Below are 17,586 nucleotides of genomic sequence, written 5' to 3'. Positions count from 1 at the left end.
CGCCAGTAAAGCACTCTTCAGACAAAGATAAGAGTGATTTCTCCGGACAATAACTATTAAAATAATATTTAATAATAGAATTAATCATTATAGTATTATACATGTCTTAAAAGATCATTTGTTATGGTCTTATTTTTTAAAGGCAAGATGAACTCCACGGTGAACTGGAGATTTTACCTAGTAGCCTTCTTCACCAGTTGATTAATCACAGTACAAAAAGACAATTGTTTAGTATGACAAGTTTTCTGAAACGTTATGTTTAAATACTCAAACAAGGCAATTTCTAATTAAATATGCATTCATTTGCATACATTTCCAGAACAGAACTTTTGATAAAGACTTAATAGAATAATTTAATTGTTTATTCATTTCTTTATTTTTGCTTTACATAGCCTTCTTTTTACTTTTATTTTTACTTTTACTAAAATAATTTAGCTTGGGAGTGGGGAACAGGTTTTCCTAGCCTTCAAAATCTCAATTTAATCCCCTGGGCCCAGTTGTTCAAACGTTATCGGATCAGATTGGATCAAATCTTGAAAATGGGTTATTAAAAAAAACAAGAAAAAAAAAAAGGTACGAAATCCAATCTTGGTTTTGATCTGGATCAAATCACCAGTTTGTGTTTTCTAGTAATATTGGGATACCCGATTATCCCAGCAGAAGGGTGGATTTCAGGAACAAAAAAATGTAATAAAACTAAGTCTGGTCAGAAAATAACATTTGTATCAAGTAATACACACACACACATTTAAAAAAAAATGTTTTATCACTGTTTGGAAACTGCATTGGCACTATCATAAGAGATGCACCTGTCAAAAGTTATTTGCGAGCAAACACAAAGTTTATCGGGTGAACGCTACACAAAATTGTCTGAGAGAAGGCAAAAACATTGAAATATGTGTATCTGAAAGTGTAAATGAAAAGTGTATCTGGATCAGGGTGGTCCAATCCAATTTTGCTTTGAAAAACTAGCAAAAAAATAAGATGGATTACCTGATCCTGAATAGCACAAGTGCACAACATGGGATTTCCAAATCCAGATCATTCTGATCCAGATTAAACTTTTTGGAACAACTGGGCCCTGGTTACCATTTTTGATAGCGTCTTTTTTTTTTAAGATTAGTTCAAATTTGTGAGTTTGTAGGATCTTTATTTTTTATTGCATAACAGAACAATAACAACATACAAAGAGGATCACAATGTATTAAGTAGTTGTTCTTTGTACTGTCATGCATTTGACATACAATTGTGCACGGTTCCTTTAAGAGATCCCGGAAGTAGATGTGCGTTTCAACATTGTATACAAGGTTTATTTCTGGTGCGAATTTGTCAGGCGCGCAATGACACCTTTCCACTTATCTACAGCCGCGCGCTCTTTGCTAAAGTATTATCGACACAGAGCTGTATTAAAAACGGTCCAGGGACTCAGAGCGTGGGAGTTCAGAAACATGTATCCATGTACTTCCATCGCAGAGCACAATAGCATGGAGGAGATCCTGAAAAAGACAGTGGTCCCATTGCCCACCTATGAGATGAGAGAAAAATCACCACCTCCTCCTGAATCCAACAGTCTGGAGTTTATGCTCTTCTACAAGAGTTTAGAGAAAGAGCAAAGACTGGAGTTTCTCGAGAAGTTATCTCATGATTTCGGGGTAGATCACAGATGGGCTTCGGATCTGGCTGCGAAGTTGCTGGACACTCAGGGGCGGGATGTGGCCACGATCCTGCAGGTGGAGGACAGGTTACGGTACAGTTTGACACCTCGGTACCGACAGCTCCTCACGCACATCAGCAAGGTTCAGGGAGGGGTGAAGTTTCTGGTGGACCTCAGGGCAGATCTCATCGAGTTCGCATCCTCAAAAATTAGTGACAGCCCACATATGAGGGTAAATACTCATAATTTCATCGTTTTATGTAGATATCAAATGTAATTGTTTTTGGGGTCATTCCAAGAAAAAAAGGTGGAGTTTGTGTCCTCCATACAGAGATATGAAGGTACCTTTAAAAGTAATGTGCGGCAATAGTCCTTACTCTTAAAAAGTAGTCCTTACCCAAAAAAAGTAACTAATTGTGTCACATATTATGGAAAGCAGTAGGCTACGTTACATTACAGTTGCGTCACCTTGGCTGGGCTTGCTTGTTTGTTTTTAATAACAAAAATAAATAGCAAAAAACAAAAGTTCTATTTTTGTCAAATTTAAAGTCCATTCCACACCAATAGTGAATTGATCATTTCACTTTTCACACCAAAAGTGAGATGATCCTTTTATGATCCAGTGCACACAAAGACTTTGCTCCCAATAAATGGGAAAGCAAAGTAACTTGCTTTACTTATTTGAAAAAGTAACTCAAATATTTTATTGTAAATGTAAAAGTAATTCGTTACTTTACTACTTGAAAAAGTAATCTAATTAAGTAACTCTCCTGATTTTAGTGAACTAAAAAGTTGAGTTGTGTTCCTGTTTTTTTATATTTTATTATTATTATTTTTTAACCATAGTAACAATTTCTTATTTCATATAGCTTTTTTATTTATTTATATTTATTTATTTATAACTCTGTTTACATGATTTTGTACAATAAATAGCTGGCTATCGAAAACGTGATATGTAGAAAAATCATCATCTTTTTAATAAACAATGTGTAAGCAGGCACCCGTGTCATGGAATGACCTTTTGGCTTTTCAGATGGTGTCAGCATTCCTAAAAAAAAATGGCTTTGGTTATGACATGGCATGGAAACTTGTGGTTTGCCCTTTCCCCTACTTTAGATCCTGGTGGTCTCTGATTTCACAGGGCTGGTAGTGTTTGGTGCCAGATGACCTTTGTCCCACATTTGTGAACGTCACAGGCTTCAGCTGTGACATAGTTTGTAATGTTTTGGTGCCAAATATACGTTTGAATTCATGGAATCCTGTTTTAATTTAAGTCACGACGTCACATGGACACATGTCTGTGTGTACAAGTCAGTGCCCAACATTTTATTCCTGTTTTAGCTCCTCTAAATTTGGTCAAATTGATACAATTTCTCATCTGTTAAAGAAGATAAATTATTTTTGAATTAATTGTTCAGAAATCAAGAATGTTTTTTTTTAGTTTGAACTTTATGCTTTTAGAAATTTTAGATTGTTATCCCTTTTTTCCCCCTGCAGAATTCTGCAGTATCGTAACACTTGTCATTCCCAAAATTCAACAAATCCCCTTGCATGTACTGTATGTGTTAAATATTTTGTCAAATTTGATTATGCTTTCAGCTTCATTTTACACATTCACCATGTTTAAAATCCTTTCTACAGAATCCAGAGATCTTTTCCCTCAAATTCAGTGTAGAAAATGTGAAAATATTTGGTCATATACTGAGAATAAGCCATTCATTAGGATTCAAGTCTGTTTTTCAGTCCATGAACTCAACAGACACTGTTTCTCCTCAAAGATTTATCTGGAATTGGCCTCATCTGTAATGCCCTTGATGGCAACAATCATAGAAAGATAATGCCATGCTTCACACAGCATACACTCTTAAAAAATAAAGGGTCTTGGCATCAATGGTTCCACGAAGAACCTTTAGCATCCATGGAATTTTTCCATTGCACAAAAGGTTATTTATAGTGGAAGAAGCTTCTTCAGAAAAGACAGCCTTGCTTTCATTTGCAAACAATTTAATGTGGCAACTACTTTGAGGAATTACTGCATGTTGGGCTTCATTTAATTTGAGTGTTTTGAGGCCAAGTAGGTATATATATATTTCAGGTTCTCTCTCATAGTGCCTAGCAAACATCAGTATGACATTCTCAGCCTTTTTCAAAAGTGAGTTTTTCTGTGAAGTGCAAAGAAATCATTGAAGTCTGGACAGTTTCCCCCATTTCAGCCAATGAGATGTGCAATGCTCTTAGTGTTGTAGACGGCCTCTGGGTCACTTGCACAGCATCTTGTCCTGATGCACAGTATCTTGTCCTTATTTTTGAAGCAGTCCAAACTCCAATGTTTTTACCCCATTTTGTTACAAAGGACTTCATAGTGATTTTTGGAAAGTTTGAAACTCTGTCAGTGTTTTTATATAGCCTTCTCAAGTGTTTTTTTTTATTATTTTTTTAACACAGGTGGATTGAAAAACATAAGAATTGAATACATGAGGTGAATTGTGAATAAGGGTCTGATTTACTAACAGCTTGCACCAGCGCGAACCCTCTTTTGGCGTTAAAACAAACTACTGTCAGGATTTATTACACGCTGTGAAAAAATTTGTGCTGAACAGGCATGGGCACAGTTATTTTTGCGGTTCAATTTACTGGTATTGGCACCATTATTTACCACCCAAAAAAGCATGTTTTAAACCAGACGCTATTTGTGCTGCTCTTGGTAGATTGTGTTGGTCATCTGTGTTGTTTTAATGTGCACTTTTATGGGATTGCACTCTCATGCTATATATATATATATATATATATATATATATATATATATATATATATATATATATATATATATATATATATATATATATATATATATATAAATTGCTGCAATGCCATAGAATAATCATTTTTGGTTCCTCAGGAAACCTTCCAGTGAGCAGTTTTAAAAGAAACAAACAACTTAGCGTGTTTAAAGAACCTTTTCCACTATAAACAACCATTTGTATACAGAATTACTTAATAAAATTTCAATTTAAATAGGTTGTAATTTGACATAAGAGTGGGAAATGATCAATGAAAGCTGAATACTTTCTGAAAGCACAATTGATGTCAAGCTGACATTCAGCCAAGCAATAATTTGGCCACATGACCATTCATTGTGTATTCTGCACTTAATTTAAAAGCCCTTTTACCTGTTAGTGAGTGTTAGCACAGCTCTCAGCGTTGGCTTCCCTTGCTTCTCTCCATCTATAATAATATTGCATTACAGCATATCCCCAAGGAATGCTTCAGAGAAACCATCTGGCACACCTCCAGCCCACTAGGCCCTATCAGAAATCAGATTCTGTGTCATTAATATGTCTGAGTTAGTGACAGTGGGGTGAAATAGCAGCCAGATGCAGTGTAAGGAGGTGTCCTGTCACCCAAACTGTCCATCAGTTGAACCATTGCTAAGATTAGTTACTGTTGCAGGCTCTGCAAGCTTTACGAATTGAACAGCGCAATTTTCAGTAAAATGTGTTCATAAAGTGATAAAAAAATACATTGGATATTATTAGTACATGGACTGGAATGAAGTGTGACATTGCAAACCATATTTTCTTCAACATTCTCACTGCTTCAAATTAATAATCAGGAATATATTAACATTAATTTACCTGTTAATTAGGAATCACTTCTCAAGATTGGTGTAAAAATAAACTGCATTAATACTCTGTGTACCTTATGTTAGTATTATAAATGACTACAACAACTCTGATTCACCGACAAAGAGAGTGAAAACTAGATCCAAAACCCATAGACTGTGAACTAGCACCTGAACTGATTTAGCTTACCTCCTACCAGAGTGCTGAAGAGCAAAATGCATTAAAATGACAATAATCGGTCAAGACAGAGAACAGCTAAGATGCTGAGCTTTGCAGTAAACTTTAATCACACTTCCCAAACTCTCCCGAGCAGAAATACCAGGATCCCAAAGAAATGTCAGTTCAAATCTCTGGGCAGGTGCATCTCTTGATATATAATCGATAAACAGATGTAGTCTGTCTGGACTCAAACAGGTGTCCTGCAGATTTCATCTGAGTCTGCATTGTATTGGACGCTCAGCAAGCTTTTCACAGTTTTCCTCAGAGCAATTTATGTTGACTGCACTGATTTGCCCTCTGCAATATTAGTGATTGAAAGTTACATTGGGTGCCTTGTCAGTAAGCCATTTACATTTCCTCAGTGCATTAGTTTTGAGATTTACATTAGGTTTATATTATAGCAGGAGTGGTCAACTCTCTGAAGCATTTAATAAAATAAAAATAAAAAAAGCATTTTGAAGCATTAGTGATGTACTGGAAAAAAGAATTATTTGGCTTGAATCCTAAAACAAAAACAGCAATAACTATCAATTTGATTAACATTCTAATATTTCTATATGCCATTTCATCATATTTTACTAAGCTGCATTTATGAATTTAATATTTTGAAAGTGTTTACATTTATGTGTTGCTTTTGGTGTAAAAAAATAATAATAATAGAAATAGCCTACTTAACAGTTAATAGAATTTATTTTTATTTTTTTCTCTTTTTTTTTTTTTTGCTATTAAAGGAGTTCACCCAAAAAAAATATTGTTTGGACCCTATTGACATTTTAAATATATCTTATTTTGTCTTTCATAGAGGAAAGAACATCATACAGGTTTAAGCCACTAGAGGGCGAGTAAATAATGACCAAATGTAAATTTTTTGGGTGATCTATCCCTCTAAGCCAGGGGTGGGGAACCTTTTTCCTATCAAGGGCCATTTACAATTTTTTAACATTCTTTAAGGGCCATTGTAATGAGCAGGGGCGTTTCTAGGTTTTAAAAACATCAGGGGCTGGGGGTGGGTAACAAGATAACATGATTCGATACAGAGAATAATGTATATTTTAGGCCTATATGCAGGGGGCAGACTGGTTAAAAAATTCAGTCCTGGCACTGTAGCCACACCAGCCCACATTACCACACAGACACACACATTCAAATGTGAGGTAGTTAGGGGGGTTCGGGGGCATTTCTCTGACCTACATATGTGCATTTTAAGGTGTTTGAAGGCCAACATTTTTTGATAACAATAGCTTTAAAAGCATGTCAGTGGGCAGTAGCATAAATTATTTGTCAAGATAACAGATTCTTAAACATGAGAATGAGGATAAATGTTGAAATAAATGATCCACACTACAAAATGGAAATGCAAAATGTTTCTGCTTATTGTTGACAATACACAATCACATATTCCAAACAGGAATGGCCTTAAATGAGAAATCTTTCAAGGATTATTTTGCATAGATGTAAACCTTTTAGCATTAAATATTGGTTTCAGCAACTTGTTTCTTTCTTGAGTTAATCAATGTCTTTGGCACTATTAAATCAGTTCAATTAAATTTCAATTGTTCACTCATAAAGACAGTCACTTGTCACCACCTACTGGCTTAATGATGCAAGTTGCGCAAACACGGACAAGCGGAGTGATACAAACTGTGAAAAGGCTGATGCTGGTGAAATATTCAAACACATTCGAGGACCTTATATATATATAGGCTACATATCAGAGTTAAATAGGAATACATTGTAAAAATGTTAATCAAGCAGACTAAATCACACGACTGCGCAGCAATATTTAAGCTCATTATACAAAGGAAATAATACAGATCTAGACAAATTGGGTTGCTTATAGTTAAAATATTTTTTTTTTTAGTCGGCCACACATTCTACTTGCTGTCTGCCACTCATTCCACTTGCTGTCGGCCACTTTTAGTCAGCCACTCATTCCACTTTAATACGCAAATGACAAAACGAAAGTAAAAGCAGCAGCCCCTCGACTAATGCCGCGTTCCAGGCAACCTGTAACCCGTGTTTTTCCAACTCGTAACTGGGAGTACATCGGGGTAAAATTTATATATTTTACAGCATATTTTACAAAGCTACATTTATGATTTTAAACGTTTACTTAAAGCCTTTTTATATAATGCATTATAAAGGTATTTATAATAATTGTTATAATGCATTATATATTTTCTTTAATTATTGTAAACAAAGTTAAAATCCATTATAACATTTGCAGAATTTTTGTTACATCTGAAATTACTAGATTGTCATGTGTTTTAATGCATTATACTTGCTTAAGGTGAGTTTAATGAATAGATAAGTATTATAATAATGTATGTAAGTATTATTATAAATATTATAACTGTGGTTACATTTATTCATGAGACCATTTAGTACATTATAAGGTGCATTACAAGGCAAGTAATTAATGCATTCAGTACTTATAATACAATTATAAGGCATTACATTGAAAGTATTACCAAGTATTTTTCTAAATGCTCACGGTGTAAAACAGGCTTTAATTTTTTGTGTGAACAGGTATTGCTCTAATGCCATGATTTCCTCCATTTGCACCTGCCTTCTCCACTTTTCATCTGAGAATGTCAAAAGCCCAATTTCAGGTGCAGGCATTGACACGTCCTTGACATTCTTGCTTTTGTGCAGCGCAGATTCCACGCAGCAAATGTTCTCTGCCCTTTTAAGTTTCAGCGTGGCAAAGGTTTTTCTAGCACTTTGGTGGGATTAATAATTTGTGATCTCTGCATCTGCCTTGACGCTTATAGTTTAGTTTGAGTTAGATATCTTCCCTTCTCTTAGGCACACAAGAAAATATATGAAACGGCCCAAACAGTGCGGTGCTTTTGAAAGTTGTGGCCTGAAGTGCGATGGTACATATCAAAGTTGGATTCCACTTATGCACTCTTGGCCCCAGAGAAAATTCAGCCGTGTAAGCAAATACAAAACTCTTTTTGGGCGAATACATTCAGCTGCCCTGAATTTGAAGGTAGAATATCGAATAAATGCTTAGAAGTAATTTCCCAGCCCAGAGAGGATTTGATGAGTTTAATGTTAAGTGGAACGGTGACTTCTGGGGCAGCCATAGGCTGTGGATTGCACTCTGAGTAAAGCTGAGATAGACATAAAAGCAAAATGCTGTAGACTACTACTCCAGTTCAGTCCCCAATGGCCTGCTTTCCTTGAACAGCCATCCTGTTTTCAGGAAACACTACAACCCGAACTTTGTTAGATTGTTTTGGTGCTATTGAGCTATTGGGAGCTTCAGACATCTTACCTTCACACCCCCTGGTTATTTTCTACATGCAAATGCATCACTTAGTGGCACATTTACAGTGAGGAAAATAAGTATTTGAACACCCTGCTATTTTGCAAGTTCTCCCACTTAGAAATCATGGAGGGGTCTGAAATTGTCATCGTAGGTGCATGTCCACTGTGAGAGACATAATCTAAAAAAAAAAAAAAATCCAGAAATCACAATGTATGATTTTTTAACTATTTATTTGTATGATACAGTTGGTAATACACTAAGACGTCATGGTTTGAAATCATGCATGGCACGGAAGTTTCCCCTGCTTAAACCAGCACATGTCAAGGCAGGGTGTTCAAATACTTATTTTCCTCACTGTATGTATGCTGATCTAAGCAAGCAGGCTTTATAAGGAAAAGCGTGCTGAGAAATGATAATTCGAGATCTTTTGCTTGCAGGTACCGCTGAAAGTGCTACAATAAGGTCAGATTTTATGTGTACTACCTATAGATGAGGGCGAAGCACGCACAGACGGCCGGTTGTTGATGTTTGATTGACAGGCCCACAATTATTTTAAGCGCATGCATCTGTGGGACAGGCTAGCCTAGAATTTTTAAAGCTGCTTTGTGTGAGAGCGCCAGCAACTAGATCTAGATATTTGTATGTGCGCTGTGTTGCTCATCACCATTATGAAAGAAATCTGACCCTCGAGGGAGAGTGCAGAACTATATCTCATGTTGAGAGCAACAGCTCTTTGATGAAATGGAACTGTGTTTACCACAGAAATCTTTCAGCGTCCTCGAATGGACGCTAACACCGATCCCTGTGCTCTAATGAGAACACCACCAGAGCAAATAAACAGACGCTAAGAGCTGCAGAGGGAAATGAGACTCCTCTGAAAGTGTTGTATACGGGACAGATAAAATGGCAGCAACTGTGAGTTGGTGGGGTTGCTTCACAATATCTGTGAAAGCGCCTGTGAAATATTAATTCCACCAACGGAAGCCGCACACTTTATAATTAGGCACCATTATGAGCGCAGCTGTACTGAGAACGCTGCTTGAAAATCTTTGGGTATTGCACATGAATTATAATATTAAACCGGCAATGATCTACACTTTTGCTGCATATTATTTTTTTCCCCTGAAGTCCATTTATAATATTGGACTTCAGGAGAAAAAGTTTTTTGCACATGATTTAGCTTTGCATGACCATTTTCAACACTATCTTTGACCTTTATGATTAAACAGGCTGGTTTTGCAGCTATACTTTTAAGACCATATGTAAATAACCTCTTCGCAAAACTGTGATGATTTCTGGATGACCCATTTTTAGGGCCCGAGCACTGATTGTGCGAGGACCCTCTTGGAATTGCTCCGTTTTTGCATTCCAAACCTTGCATTTCAAGGCGGTTCAATTCAGTATTTCCATATGTAACTTTAGGTTTGTGTTGGATTTGTAGTGAAAAAATATAAAATAAACATTTTTAAAACATTAGTTTAACAGCTTTAATTTTAACATAACTTTGTGCCTATAGAAAAATGTGTGTGACTGGAATCACATTTGAAAAGTAAAAGATTCCTTTTTGTTTGAGTCTGATTGATTTGGTTTCATTCGGGTCAGGTTCAATCCAAGGTTATTATGGTTAACTAAAATGATTAAAAACTTATTTAGTAATGAACTTATTATAACTTAATATTATTTTTGTTCATTGAAATAAACCTGAATTCAAATAAAATGAAATGTAAATATTATATTAAAAATAAGTTTGTTGAAGCACTAAAATTAAACCTAAACCTCATTCAAAATATTCATAAAATATGATAGTACATAAATAATAGTATATAAAAAAATAGGTTTCAAAAGTTTGAAAACTTAAAAAATAGGGGACGGTATATGCTGGTGATGAAACTACATCTTCATCTGTTCTTCTGTGTTTGTGTATCTTGGTGTATTAGGATCTGAACAGCACTCTGAAGAGTCTTCTGTCAGAATGGTTCTCTGTTGGGTTACTCCGACTCGAAAGAATCACTTGGCAGTCCCCTTGCGAGATCCTTCAGAAGATCAGCCAGTAAGATCTCTCTCATACGTGTAAACATTTCCTTTTTATTTGACGTCCCAGTTGAGCCTTTTTCTTTTCTATTCTTTTGTCTGATCCTACAGGTACGAGGCGGTCCACCCTGTGCGGAACTGGACGGATATCAAACGCAGAGTGGGGCCGTACCGTCGATGTTATGCCTTCACCCATGCTTCGATGCCCGGAGAACCACTGGTGGTGCTGCATGTTGCCTTAACTGAGGACATAGCAAATAATATCCAGGTAAATACAAATGGAAACCACTTTTTTTTTTTTTCATCACAAAGAATAATTGATGGCTTGATGGTTAAAATTTAAATAGAGTGTAAATGTGTTCTTGGGTCCATGAATGGTAGAAAGTGTCCTTGTGCAGGATCAGGCAAATGTATTCAGAGATAGTAGTGGAGTAATACAGAGAACAAAAGACAATGTGCTCAGAATGTACAGAAATCTGCCAATGCCTCCAGTGAGTCCCCTGTGAGTCTGTTACTATGTGCCTCTTATTTTTCCCAGGGAATCGTGAGAGAGTTTGCCACTTTAGATGCAGACGAGGATGTGAACAAGATCAATGCTGCCATCTTCTACTCCATCTCCTCCACTCAGGCTGGGCTGCAGGGGGTGGAGCTTGGAAATTACCTCATCAAGAGGGTGGTCCGAGAACTGCAGGTGGGCAAATGAATGAGAACATAAATCATAAAAAGATGTTAGCGCTGGTTTTGTTCATCACAGCTGTTTTAAGAATTATTGCATCGAAAACTCTGTAAATGAAAAATAAATGCTAGGAATCCCCCTATATATAACGCTATAATAAACTATTATAATATTGAATCTGTAATATATTACTAACATAAACTAAAAGGGTTGATATAGTAATTAATAAATGATTTTAGACATTTCTTCAAATAAACAATAGTTATTAAGGGAAAAAAAGAAATTAAATTTCAGTTTACCTCTTGATTTTATCATTTTTAGCAGTTTAACAAAGTTTGATTTTTAAAATGTATTATTATTAATATTTACACAATAATTACATTGGGTTTAAAAATTACAATGTAACATCTTAAATTGTGGCGCTCATGGCGTGAGATGCTGAAAAAAGCAATATACAATGCTTAAAACAATATATAAATAATAAGGAATAAAACAATATATCGACTTATAAACAAGATCTAAAGCTGCTTTGAATGTCTAATCAATAGCCTCTTTTACACCTACAGTCTTTACTGGTAAATTACAGTTTTTACTATATCTTTCTATGGCAGAAATAGTAAGGGTAATATGTGGTTTCTAAATTGAGCAAGAGTTTTATGGTACTGTATAATGGTACTGTAATTGTATATATGGTGTGTTTACTAGAAATGTCTATATGGTAATTTTCCAGTAATTTACCAGGTTTAATGTGTGAAAGGGGCCTATGTTAATCTATAATGTAATGTATTCAAATTATCTTTGTCTAGGGGATTTTGTCAACAAATACTAAATGCAGTTTCATGCAGTTAATTAATTGGCATTTTGTAATGAATTCAATAAAAAAATGTAATTGATTGACAACCTTAAATACTATAATATGTTTAATATATTTGTCCCACAGCATCACCTAGTGCCAGGCATTGTACATTTCTATCTAACATACATTGTGTGTTTCTATCTGGAAGGGAGAAAAAAGCAGGAAAACTAATACATTTTCAGCTGTCACCCTCAATAACATGAGGAAGGAGGGACACATGGCATGTCACAGAGCTGCCTCTTTACTAGATGAAGGCGGAATTAAATGGAAAAGAAACGAGAGGCACTCAAGTTTATAGATTTGGATGAGTTTTTCTTCAGCAGGAGTGTTGGTGAAACAAAGTGCCGGGTGGCTGTTTGTGTAATAGAGGTAAACCCTAGTAAAGAGCTCTCTGCGAGCGGCTGCAGTTCTCTGAGTGCTGATTTACCCGAATGAGAGATTGAAGGCATCATTTGAGTGGAAATGACAGCTGATAGATATTATTTCATGCAGATTGTGCATGTTGATGCTCTGGATTTGTGTTTGAATTAGATTATTTTTTGAAGTATGTGTGTGTAGCTCGCTCGTTTATCTTTGAATCGAATTCTCTCCATCTCAGTCCATAAATATTCACATTAGCCTTACAACCATATGTGACCCTGGACCACAAAACCAGTCACATGGGTAATTTTTTTTAAATTGAGATGTATACATCGTCTGAAAGCTGAATGAATAGGCTTTCCATTGATGTATGGTTTGTTAGGATAGGACAATATTTGGCTGAGATACAACTATTTGAAGATCAAAAAAATTAAAACAGAGAGAAAATCGCCTTTAAAGTTGTCCATTTATGTTCGCGATTGTGCTGCATTCACTCACAAAAATAAATGTTTGATATATTTACGGTAGTAAATTTACAAAATATCTTCATGGAACATGATCTTTACTTAATATCCTACTGATTTTGGGTATAAAAGAAAAATCGGTAATTTTGACCCATACAATGTATTGTTGGCTATTGCCAAAAATATACCCGTGCGACTTGTGACTGGTTTTGTGATCCAGGGTCACATATTTTCTAGCAAAATCATCTTTTTCCACCAGTTATAGTTTATTGTAAATTATAAATAGATGTTTTCCATTTTCTGAAGAACAGTGGCAAGTTTAACTGTTTAAACAAGTAAATGAGGATTTCTTTTGTCATTATTGTTGACAGTGATTAAACTTGAGGAAAAGTTAGTGTAATCATGTAACCTTTTAAGAATTGTTCACAAAAAGATTCTTTAGGGAGCCAAAAATGGTTCTTCTATGATATTAATGCGAATACCCCCTTCTGGAACCTTTTATTTTTAAGCATGCAGGTACTTTATACGTTCTTTCAAACTACAAAGACCTTTGTCAGGGTATCACCATATTTAATTGTTGACAGGAATGAAAACGAGCCAGTGAGGGATAGAATACAGTGCATTCAATAGATTGTACTGTTGTTTAACAACAATTTGATGAATCATCTTTCTGAAAAAACTTTCAATATACAAAAACGGTTTTAAAAGTTGTGAAAATTACGTGACCTGTGATCTTTGTAAAGTGCGTGCCATTGTAAAAACTGTACGTCTATCCCTCACAGCCTCGTTTTCATTCAAAATGGCGTCTTACAGTACCTGACTAAGGTCTATAAACTTAAGACAAACATGTCTTCTCAAGTTTCAACGGTTAAGCAATGAGAATGATTTGGCTCGACGGTGGAAAAGCATATATAGATGCCAATAAAGAACCTTTATTTTTAAGAGTGTGAGTGTCTGAGCTCATCCTTCCGCTGAAGAAAGAGTAAAGGTGACTCACCATGCCACAAGGGGATGATTGGTGTGATGGATGGATGATAGACAGAAAAAAAAGAGGTGGAGAAAGGTAACGGTGTGATTTAGGAGAAGAAGAGGAGGGTTTGCTTGTCTTTCAGCAGAATCCTCATGGGGCTCTTTTGCACTCACTTTCTGTCTTACATTCACTCTCTTCTTGTCCTTGCTCTTCATTCTCTCTCTTTCTCGCTCCCTGTAGCTTTAAACCTGCTGACCAATGTTTTACAGTAAATTGAGTTGATGAATGAAAGGTGACCCTTGGACATGCTTAATCTTCCTTCTCTCCGGCCTGTCTGAAGGAGTGATACATGGCAAAGAATGAAAGCGAGAGAGAAGTGTGATGGACTTGAGATGTGGAGGACTTAAAATCTCTGCTCCTCTGGGGGCAGTCTGACACATTTGGTTTGTTCAGTGCTTTCTTCTGGTTGAATGTGGGCGTAAGAGGGAGAGAAAATGAATGTATCTATGCCCTTGTGGGCGAAGAGAAAGAGACACTGTGGACTTGTTCAACATGGTTTTTAAATCAGCACAAATGGAATGTGTGGGATAGGAAATAAGGAGAAAAAGAAGATGAAGTAGAGAGGATTGTACTGTCCAAAAGTTTATTTTTTGAAAGAAATGAATACTTTTATCCAGTAATGATGCATTCAATTGATCAAAAGAGACAGCAAGTACATTTATAAAGTTATAAAAGATTTCAAATAAATGCTGTTCTTATGAACTTTCTTTACTTAAAAAAGCAGCACTACTGCTTTTAACATTTATAATAATAGGAAATCAGCATATTAGAATGATTTCTGAAGGATTATGTTACACTGAAAAGTAATGCCTGCTTTCTGTGAAAAATTTTCACACATACTTTAAAATATATTAAAATAGGAAAGTTATTTAAAATTGTAATAGTATTTTACAACGTTACTCTTTTTACTGTATTTTTGATCAAATAAATGCAGACATAGAGAGATGGATGGATTGATAAAATCATATTAATTTGTGCATGTGTTAGTATAGATATTTGACAGAGTATAGACAGACAGAGACACGGATGGATGGATATTTGAGAGTTAAAGGTGATCTAAGTAACTTTTTTACCTTAACTGAACAGCTTCGGAGTCATTGGAATGGTTCTATTACTTATTTCGGGTTGAATGGTGGTCGTTTCGCAACCCCCTGGTGCCCGTGAAAATCCGCACTTGCAACTTTGAGCCGGCGGGCCGCCGGCCGCCGCGTCAGGAAGTCTTGCGTGATATCAGGTCTCGCGATGTAAACAGTTGCTTTACGGCCAAAAGAAATCTGCTAAAATGCTGTCATTATTGCGCTCCCTCACGCTGTTCGAACCCGAATGAAGAAGACGTTTTAAAGAATGTCCCATCTGCTTTGATGTCGTTGATCTACTAGCCATGGTGTCTGAGAATAGCCAACGAGTTTTTACAACAGTGTTGTCAAATATCTATTCCGAAGCTGTGGGGGGAGCTCTAGAGAGAAACATGCGAGCAAAAAGCGAGAATACAGCGAAGAAATCCCGAAATTACTGAGCCCTGCTTTAACTGTCTGTTTATCTTTCTGTGCAGAGTGAGTTCCCCCACATGGCCCAGTTCTCCAGTCTGTCTCCCATCCCTGGCTTCTCCACATGGCTACAAGGGGCTCTCGGACAGCACAAGAAGGAGGGACGTGCCACGGAGCTCCTCTCTGAGCAGGAGTGGAGGGAGGTGGAGGATGTGACAGGAGCTGCTCCCGGTGCTCCGGCTCTGGAGGCCCTGCGCAGGCTCATCGGCACCAGCGAGTGGATCCGCTCGGATCGCCTGATCCACTCTCTGGAACCTGCGCTAATGCGGCTCTGTGCCTGGTACCTGTATGGAGAGAAACGACGGGGCTACGCCCTAAACCCTGTTGCCAACTTCCACCTTCAGAACGGTGCCACCATGTGGAGGCTGAACTGGCAAGCGGACACGAGCCCGCGGGGCATCGCCAACTCCTGTGGCATAATGGTTAATTATCGCTACTTTTTGCAAGAGACCAGCACTAACAGCGCTGCCTACATGCAGAATAAATTCATCAAGGCCTCGGAGCAGGTGCTGGGACTGGTATCGCAATTCCAGAAGAGCAGCAAACTCTGAATCAAATCTGTGGCTCTGCATTGGGACAAGATGATCTGCACTTAAATTCAGGGTTATAATTTTTAATATCTGATCTGCACTGGGTGGATAAACGCAATGAGGGTTAAATGAGCCTCATACAGATCCATTGGGCTCTGCGACTGAAACCAGATTGTGTCACATTTCATTTTTAGTTGAGATGGACAGTTGTACTCTGCCTTTCTGAAAGACAATAATCCAATAAATCTAATTTTAAAGGGACATTTACTCACCCTGAATACATGTATGAATTTCTTTCTTCCTTAGAGACTCTTCTTGCAGCCTTTCCTCCAACAGTATTCACAATGACCACATACATAGTGTCCAAAAGGGATGATAAAGCATTAGTAGTCCATGTGATTTGTGCACTATATTACATGAAGGTATTCAACAGCTTTTTGTGAAGAAAAAAATGAAATGTGAAATGCCATACACCATTTTTTTTAAGGTGTGCCAAATACCCATTAATTTCAAGGAAGAAAAAGAAAATTGTCCGAACGATTCTATTTGCCTTGGCCCTTTTCAGCAGTGCTTGAGTTATGCCTCTGTTTGATTAGCTGGTTGCTGATTTTGATGTGGACTTATGCTACACTTTGAAAGACTGTGGGTAATGAAGCAGGACAAATCTATCAGCCCCTGTCATGTCTTTGCCTTCTCAGCGTGTGTATGTAAGAGAGCGTGCCAGCGCGACTGAGTGGAAGCTGCTGTAATAAATGATGTTTTGATTCCTTCATTAGTGCGATCTGATTCACTGTGAAATGGCTGTCTGTATGTTCAAATGTGACTCAATGTGCGCACGATTGTGTGCTAGCTAAAAATATTTATTTATATATAAAAATTCTACTTCCAAAACTGATTTTCTTTCTTTTGTTTCTATTCTGAACATGATGTGCTATCTCGGATGTTTGATCGATATTGGGCAATGGAGGATGTTCAAACGTTTTTAACAGGAGGACAGTACACTATCTCGTTGGGCCAGATCCTATCACATTTGGACAGATCCGTTCCATGGCGTTTTAACTGGCGGTGTTTAAAGAGATTTAGCACTCTCCAGCAAGCACTTTATTCCTCCGTGACTCTGGTGTCTGATAACAGACTGCAGTGTTCAAGTAGGCCTCCTGTCTTTTTCTCCCTCTATTGTTGTGTAAAGTATCTCAGTGTAAGTTGACTGTGAAATTGCATTTTTAACTCTCAAAGGAGGCACGCATCTCCCCCTCCCTCCGTGCGGTGCCCTAAAATCTAATGAAGTGAGAAATAAAGCTAAAATGAATTGATGATAA

The 17,586-nt window shown here is 36.9% G+C and overlaps 1 protein-coding gene across 1 annotated transcript; it reads left to right on the top strand.

Moving 5' to 3' along the window:
- The first annotated feature begins 1,276 nt into the window (after positions 1–1,276).
- On the top strand, positions 1,277–17,039 carry mlycd (malonyl-CoA decarboxylase). Its single transcript, XM_084125049.1, has 5 exons — positions 1,277–1,886; positions 10,711–10,823; positions 10,916–11,072; positions 11,343–11,495; positions 15,743–17,039. Exons 1-5 carry the CDS (start codon positions 1,341–1,343, stop codon positions 16,286–16,288), a joined length of 1,515 nt encoding a protein of 504 aa, XP_083981175.1. The 5' UTR covers positions 1,277–1,340; the 3' UTR covers positions 16,289–17,039.
- The last annotated feature ends 547 nt before the right edge of the window (positions 17,040–17,586 follow it).

The sequence above is a fragment of the Abramis brama genome, assembly GCF_963993115.1.
Source record: "Abramis brama genome assembly, chromosome: 9".
NCBI lineage: Eukaryota > Metazoa > Chordata > Actinopteri > Cypriniformes > Leuciscidae > Abramis > Abramis brama.
Note: the sequence above shows the minus strand (reverse complement) of the source record. Positions and strands in the feature narration are given on the sequence as shown.